General features: G+C 52.9%; 1 protein-coding gene across 1 annotated transcript; it reads right to left on the bottom strand.

Moving 5' to 3' along the window:
* Positions 1-331: 331 nt before the first annotated feature.
* Positions 332-7,540, bottom strand: Pcif1 (phosphorylated CTD interacting factor 1). The gene is made up of 15 exons (XM_005084987.4): positions 7,404-7,540; positions 7,196-7,320; positions 6,080-6,217; positions 5,790-5,920; positions 5,519-5,673; positions 4,948-5,095; positions 4,786-4,869; positions 4,469-4,568; positions 3,225-3,387; positions 2,432-2,604; positions 2,215-2,301; positions 1,949-2,133; positions 1,211-1,304; positions 942-1,117; positions 332-840 (listed from the first exon to the last, which is right to left on the bottom strand). The coding sequence occupies exons 1-15, from the start codon at positions 7,525-7,527 to the stop codon at positions 615-617; spliced, it is 2,109 nt and encodes a 702-aa protein (XP_005085044.1). The 5' UTR covers positions 7,528-7,540; the 3' UTR covers positions 332-614.
* Between the last annotated feature and the right edge of the window lie 405 nt (positions 7,541-7,945).

The following is a 7,945-nucleotide window of genomic DNA, read 5'->3' as shown; positions in this document are numbered from 1 at the left end:
ACTAAGCTAGAGCGGGCCCTGCTTTCTCCACGGGCTCCCCGTCTCCAGGACCTCAAAGGGCAGATACTATACTTCTGAGGCTACACTTGCTCCTGAGCCTGGACTGTAAAGCATTTAGCAGCCTGTAAGTCTGGTTTAGACAGGGCCCAGACTTATCCAGGCAGGCTCAGCTGTAGTGCTCTGGACTCCTCCAACATGCTGAGCTCAGCAGCCTCTGGGACTCAGACCTGCAGGGACCCACGGATGGGTATGAAAGCCTAGGAATCTTGATAAGAGGCAGCTAGATGTGGTAGGGAGTGGTCAGAGAGGCAACTGCCCCAAGACCCTCACACACTCTTAGGGAGTTTCTGTATTTCCTTTTACAAATGAAACAAGGCAGCAACAGGGTCAGTGTGGGGCTGGGAAGGCATGGGCCTATTTACAAGGGACTTGGTGAATCAGGGAGTAAGAGCAGGGAGGGGGAGCCCTGGCAGAGCCATAATATTCCTATGTCCTTGGCAGCCCAAGTCCTGCTGCCACCCCAGGGGAGGGCCCTGGGGTCTGCTCAGCCCTGAGGACTGAGTCCCAGCAGTCAGTAACAGCATCCCTGGGGCTTCTCCTCCCCGCAGGCTATGTTAAGTGGGGTGAGGCTCTCGACTAGGGCCCTGCTCCCGGCCCAAGTCCCGGTCCTTAGCCTCTGAGGAGGAGGAAGAGCTGGAGCCATGGCTGCGGCCTGACTGCTTGTAGGCAGTGGTGAGCTCCTGTAGCCGCTCCGGCGTAGGCCCCCACTTGGCAAAGCCGGGGTCGTTCTGCAAGAAGAGCACGGCTGTGTTGTGGACGGCCTTGTAGTGCATTTCCTCCCTGTGGGCAAAGGCAGCTGCTGAAGATAGGGCACAGGCTGGCCTGCTCACCCAGCCTGCCAGCCTGACATGGCTTCCTTCCCCTGCTGCCTGGGCACCTACTTCTTGCAGATGTGCTGGGAGCCACTGCGGTACTCGTGCTCAAAGGCGGGCAAGACCAGCTGGTGGCGTTTGAAGCGACTCTGCTCCATTCGGGTGAGCGCTGGTGTGGGGGGCTCCCGCCACTCGGGGATGAACACGATGAAGGACAGGGGCTCTGGTGAGCTCTCCAGCAGTTTCTGTGGGAGGGAAAGTATGGGGTGGAGATGAGGTACTGCCCTGAAAGGGCAGTTTGCAATTTTGCCTGCCCGATCAGTTGGCAGCACACCCACCTCAAAGTGAGAGACCATAGCATCCATGAGCTCCTCGCAGAACGGAGGGTTGGCCTCAAAGGAACCACTCAGCGGGGCGAAGTCCAGGCAGGGCCTACAGAAAGGTGAGCATTGTAGCCCCAGCAGCGCCCAGTCCCTCATACACACTGCCCCCACCTCTAGACAGCCACAATGAAGAGATGACCACAGTCAGGACAGAGGCCAACAATCACCCTTAATTGTGCTAGGACAAGGAAGTGACCATGTCCCTTGAGTAGGTAAGCTGAGGACAGAAGCTAGGTGTGTGTGTCGTGTCCACTAAGTTGAGGAACTAGAATCCAAAGTCACCACAGCAGAAGCCACCCCAGGGCTTTGCCTCTCTCCTTCCCGTGAGCACTTTCTTCCTACAGCTGACCTGTCATTGGTGCTCCTCACCCTGCTGCTTCTGAGGTCTACCTCACTCTTCTCATCCCCCAATGCCTGCAGCCCAGGCTTCCTAATCCAAACTCAGCCAGTTCACAGAGAAGCTACATTGCAGCTTAGGTAGTGTCTGTTACATGTCTGCCCACAAAGCCAGAAAGTGTAGGCTCCCATTGCCTCCTCAGCGTGTGTACACATGGGAAACAGTGAAGATGGGTTACCTTCACGATTGCCTGATTCCAAAGCCCTTAGCATTAAGAAGCAAATGGCTTAGGTGGGACCTGGGTCCTAGAGGACATATTTATGGGCAGAAGGGACCCAACAACCCCTGGATCTCACCCGCGGGAGCCAAAGTAGCCATCTGTGTCAGGGAAGGCAGAACAGTACTGGCGGAAGTAGCAGTTGAGGGGTGAGGCGAAGCACTCGAAACTGACGCCAAACAGTCTGTGGAGGACCTCAAAGACGTGCACAGGCAGTGATCCCTGCAGACCAGTCCCCTCATAGAGGCCCACGCCAAACATCATCTGCAGATTAGCCTTAGTCAGTGGAAGGCTCGATCTCCATGCTCCCTTCCAAGGGAGTCCTCCCCGACCCCAGATCTATACCTGGTACCGACGGAGAAGACACCAGACTCGAGGCAGGAACCTCTCAAAGGCAGAGTCATCAACACAGCTATAGCGATAAAGGAGCCACTATATGACAGAAAGAAAGGGATTCAGCAGTGGCCTCATGACCTTACCACTGGCCAGCTGCTGAGGACTGTGGTCAAGGAAGACCCCAAGCCTCCACTCACACCATAGCATGGGCCTCGCCAGCTCTCACCAGTTTGCTGAAGTAGCTGCGGCTGACCTTGACCATCTCTCCCTTATACCGGATGCAGACCACACTATTCTCCATGTGCATCTCCACACTGGGCATGGGGGGTGCAGACACAGCTAGACGGACTGGATAGCAGTACACCAGGCGGGGCTCCAACTCTGAGGCCTCCACCTCCTCTGTGGGCAGAGAAGGACAGTGAGAGGCTGTCAACTCTAGACAGTTCTCACACCCACTGTGCCAGTGCTTACAGATCAGTTAATGAAACAGTTTACATCACAACGGAAACAAAGCCATTAAAAAAGCCACCAGGCAACTGGCATTAACTGATGGCATGTATCAACACACTCAGCATTGAAGCAGATTGCAGTGCCTAAGGCCTGCCAGACAAACTGGAAGTATGAAAATTTCCATACTTTGTGGCCTTTGTCTGGTTAGTTAAGTTTGCTTATGCAGGGATCTTTGGGGCCTGTGTAGTTTTTTTGTTATGAACACCCACATTGTCATGGCAAGTATTAACGCTAGGGTCTGGGAAAAGCAAAGGTTTAGGGAATAGATATGATGCAGGTCTGCTTATCTAACTGGCCCATCTTTCATCAACTTCTGGCTCATCCATTCTCATCGATTCATTTCCCAGGGGAGTACTAACACCCGGAGCCAAAGGACATAGCAGATTCTACCCAACATTACTCCCAAGAAAGAGTTCTCCCAGGTCAGTTCAGTGCCTGGCTCTGAGGCACTGCCTGACCTAGGACACAGACTAGATGGCATTGCAGCTGGCTCCCCATTTGGGCCCTACCTGGGATGTTGTTTTCCTTGAGGATGGCGAGGTGCTTCTCTCGGATCCGTTTAACATACTCCAGGGAGATGTGGTAGATCTTGCTGCAGATGCCTTCCACAGAGTCCTTGGCTGCAGCGGAGACATGGGGCCCACACTGCCTCCGCAGGTGCTCCAGGCGGTCCTGGGGAAAAGCCCTGGTCAGGATACTGGTGGCAAAAGGGCTGGCAGGTAGAGCTTGTGGGGCACTGGATCTCAGGTGGCTCTACTGTTTACTAGCCATGTTGCTTGCACTTCTGAATCTTGTTCCTATCAAGGGAATTGAAGCTAGCAAATAGGACATCGTGAATAGTCAGTGTCATCCCCTTGATCCACCAAGCCCCTGTCACGTAAGCATCCAATGAATGGCTGCAGTTTTTGCTACAGTTACATTGGCAGAACCCAAGACAATTGATGGAGAAAAAGCCAGCCAGGCAGGTCCCCACCTCACAGCATTTGCCTTCCAGGAAACTGGGTTGGTGCGGACTCAAAGGTTGTGCTTTTAAGTGCTTGTAAAGAGAATTATACCTGTGACACTGTACCATGAAAACAGTCACTCTGGCCAGGGAGTGTACCTGTGTTTGTCACCACATGGCAAGTACACTTACTGTTGTAATGTGTAAAACAGTTCTGAAAAGAAAGCTCATTGCAAGTGCTGATGGAGATGGATCAGGCATAGGCACAGGCCAGAAAACAGAGGGTCTGTGGATATGCTAAGAGAAGGGACTGAGTTTGATGGTGGCTAACTGTTCTTTAATGTGAATGTAGGTGAGTGTGTGTATGAGTGTTTTACCATCACTTCCATCTATATACCAAATGCGTGCCTGGTGCCCACAGAAGCCAGAAGAGGGCATCAGATCCCTCCCTTATAATGGGAGTTACAGACAGCTGTAAGCCCCATGTGAGTGCCCAAATTAAACCCACTAGAAGAGCAGCTCTCTTCGACTCCCTAAGGTGGCTTTTAATGGTAATATGAATACACACAGGAAAAGGCAGATTGTTCCACAGATGTGGCGTGTTGTGTACTTATCAGGTTGAAAAGGCAGCTGTTTGGATATATCTGAGCTTGAGATTGCAGTAAGAATGTTCATGGAAATGTTGAGAGAAAACCGTGGACCTTGAACATCTCCATAGTGATCCTGGTAACTGATGAGCAGCAAGGTCTGCCCCACTGCACATGGCTGTCTTGGATGCCAGCCTGACAGGCAGCGCCCGGGGCCTCTCACCATGTAGTCCTCCTTGGAGGCTGAGTGGTCCTTCCGAAGCCAGCTGAAGGTGTCTTCCACGTTCCACTTGACTACTTTCCTGCTGTCAGGGGACGCACTCCTGCAGGTTAGCAGCGAGAGAAAGCTGTACTTCGTGCAGGTCCCAGCTGCTAGGTGTCTGCCCCTCCCACCTCCTATGTCACTACTCAGGCCCTGGCGTCTAGGCTTACCACCCATCATCATCTGTCTTCAGCAGCGTTAACAAGCCTGAACATTAGCCAGACGTATTGCCCCTCCCCCTACCACATTTTGATTGTGTGGGACAGGGAAAGCCAAACCTGGACTCAATAAGCCTCCTGGCAGCTTCTGCATATTTAAAAAGCAGGCGTTTGGCTTCCTCCCGGAACTTGATTCTGGATAACCTGAGTTAGAAAATAGGCAAGAGTTAGAGCCCTCCTACATGTGACCTGGCACAAGGACCAAGCAGCTGAGCTGTATACCTGATGGGAATGTCATTCATAATTTCACGAAACATAGAAGGTGACACAACTGGATCACAGTTGCTTGGCAGCAGGGGGTCAGATCCTTTGTCTACTACTTTGCGCTCCAGCATCCAACGGTTGAAAGATTCTCGGGGTGGCTCAATGCCTGTGGCACAAGAGAGTTGCTAAGGTAAGGACCTGCAGTGGTCGACGGTGTCCATTGAGGCAGGAAAAAGCACAGCTGTAGGTGTTTTTCACATGCTTCCTTCCTAGGCTTCATTTCCCAAACTATATTCTGAGACTCATGAGTATTTTTTTTCTTAAGACAGGGGCTGGTAATGCAGCCCAGACTAGCCTGGAATTTGAAATCCTGAGAGCTGGGAAGTATGAGCTCCAAGCATGCTTTCTCTAAGAGCTTTGGTCCCCACCTTACAGGTGTGGGAACTGCAGACAGTTGAGAAACACACTCAGCATCACAGAGCTGGGACCCCAACGAGTCTGTTTGTCTACAGCACACACTGAGAACCACTAGGCCCCCTTCCCACCCAAATCCAATGGTGAAGCCAAGGGGAGGCTGCAGAGCCCTCACCCTCCCGCTGCTGGCACAGCTCCCGGTAGTGCTGGCGTAGCTTCAGGATGAGCTGGGAGCGCAGCAGCTCCACCTCAGGGTGTGGGGGCAGGACCTCTGAAGGACCCCTGTGCTTGATGACAGCATTGGTCTGGATGTCCAGGTCCCAGTACACCCTAGGGGCACAGACAGGAGTTGTGAAAATGGCCTGCCCACCACTACCACACCACACAGTCCTGGGCAGGCTGCCCATCAGCATTGGACATATCCAAGCCAATCAACAGGGACTCACTCGGTGGGTCGGAGGAGAGCTGCCTGCTGTTTATCTTCAGCAGATGCACCCCAAATCTTTAGTGTTGGGGTTCCTGGGATGCTGGGAGAACTGGGTACCGACTGGCTTGTGGGTGTCACAGGTATTTCAATCTGAAGGAAATGAGTCAAAAGACATCAAGTCAGAAGACTGTAGCCAGGCCCGGCAGCTGCACTTGGGACTCCCTCCTGACCCAGCCATTGCAGGGAGCTGCTGACCGCGTACCCAAGGTAACCACCTGCCAGCCAGGTCTGGGAGCCCCAGATACTCACCTTGGGCTTCTTCACACCATTGCCACTTGGCTGCTCTTCTGAGAGCTGCCGTTTTCTGGGCTTGTTCTCCACTGGGGGAGTTTCCGCCAAGCTTGAGTCTTGGGGCAGTGGGGTTGCATTCAGCCCCAAAGGGTCCGACTAGTGGAGGGAAAACAGCAGAATTGCAAACAGGACCAGTGGCTTTGGAGCCCCAACAGTTCAAACTCTTCACACCCTGCTCTGGCTCCTTAAGGAAGCCAGTGGCCTGTGATACAGACGAAGAACCTTGGACTCCACTCCTGCCGGTGACCTGTAGCTGTGGCCAGGGGTGAGCTACCTGCATCCTGATGCCCTCACTTTCAGAAAGGCCATGTTAACCCCACCTCACCACTGACATTGTGACACAAGTCACTGAGTGACTTGCTATGGTGTCTGGCATTAGATCAGTGCCTTAAGTACAAACCAGAAATCAGGAACCAAGAGAAGTCAGGGAACATTATTTTTCAGACGAGCAAGGCTCTGTGTAGACCTCCTTTGGTGACACCAAGAATCACAGCAAACACCCCACTACTACAAGCAGCCATATGGCCTTGGGCCAGTTACTTCCCTTTGAACCTCAGTGTCTTCGCCTGCAAAATGAAGAGTCCCCCTGCCTGTGTATAGTAAGGGCTGCTCCAGCTGAGGGATCTAATCCTGAGGTTCCTTCAGACAGCCTGTGGTTATTATACTCCTGGAACATTCTTCCCCTCCCACTTAGCCAGCCTCATCTTAAACCCTGATTCTCAGAGGAGCTCTTCCTTCTCCTCCCCAGACCAGGATTCCCAATGGACTTCAGTACATTCTTTAAATAAGTCCACAGCTAGAATCCTACTGTGCCACAGAATAAGCATACTGCAAAGACAGGGAGCTCGTCTGTCTTGCTGACGCCTACCTTTTTGCATGGTACCCAGTGTTCAGCATGCTACACTAATAATCTCCCGTCTCTCCTGTTTGATTACAGTTTCTCTGAAGACAGGGATTGTCTTGCTTGACATTTTACCTGCAGGTATCTGCACAGGGCTAGACACTTGGCCGTGTGAGATACATTTATGGAAGGCCACAGGCCTGCTGAGACCCTTGCCCCAAGTTGGCACTCACAAGCACATCGTGCTGACCCAGCACAGGCATCTCCCACAGGGACTGGTTGGTGAATCGGTTGAAGTAGTAGGGACGGCTCTCCCTCCGGCTCCAGCACTTCTCCCAGCCTGCATGTACCAGCTCCTCTGCAAACAAGAGTACAACCCAGACAGTCAGGGCGTGCACAGCACTCTGCTAGCCTACCAGCCCATGCCACTCCCTCCAGTACCTGGGAGGTCCTGTACCACGCGAACTGGCTTTGGAGAACAGGGCTGGCTCTGATTGGAGGTGCCTGGAGAGTGACTTAGAAGGGATGCTTCCTCCCGGGGGCTGCCGTGATTCTCATTGGCCATCTTAGCAGCCACACGGGACCTGCCACACAGAGGACCAAGAATGTCAACTAAATCCCACTCACCAATTGCAACTTAGGGCTCTGGTAACCTCTCTACAGATTTGAGAAATCCAACAGTCTTATCCTGGTCAGCTAGCCAACTAGTGCCACAGCTGACGTTTCTGTCCCTCAGCTGTAAGGTGAGATACCCACCTAGCCAAATCCTTCCTCTTAATGGCCTGGCTTACCCTTGGGCTCTCTTCCTCCAGGAAGGCTCTTTCCTGCCATCCTGCCCAGGTTTGGTGGACAAAGCTCTTCGGCAGTGTCACTGAAAATGCATCGCAGTACTTAGATGGCTAGACCTACAGTGGGACTGTCTCCTTAGACCGGGTCCAGTGCATCACTCTCCAGAACTAAGAATGCAACCTGGAGCTCTGCTA

Source organism: Mesocricetus auratus, unplaced genomic scaffold (genome assembly GCF_017639785.1).
Source record: "Mesocricetus auratus isolate SY011 unplaced genomic scaffold, BCM_Maur_2.0 Super-Scaffold_100028, whole genome shotgun sequence".
NCBI classification, from domain to species: domain Eukaryota; kingdom Metazoa; phylum Chordata; class Mammalia; order Rodentia; family Cricetidae; genus Mesocricetus; species Mesocricetus auratus.
Note: the sequence above shows the minus strand (reverse complement) of the source record. Positions and strands in the feature narration are given on the sequence as shown.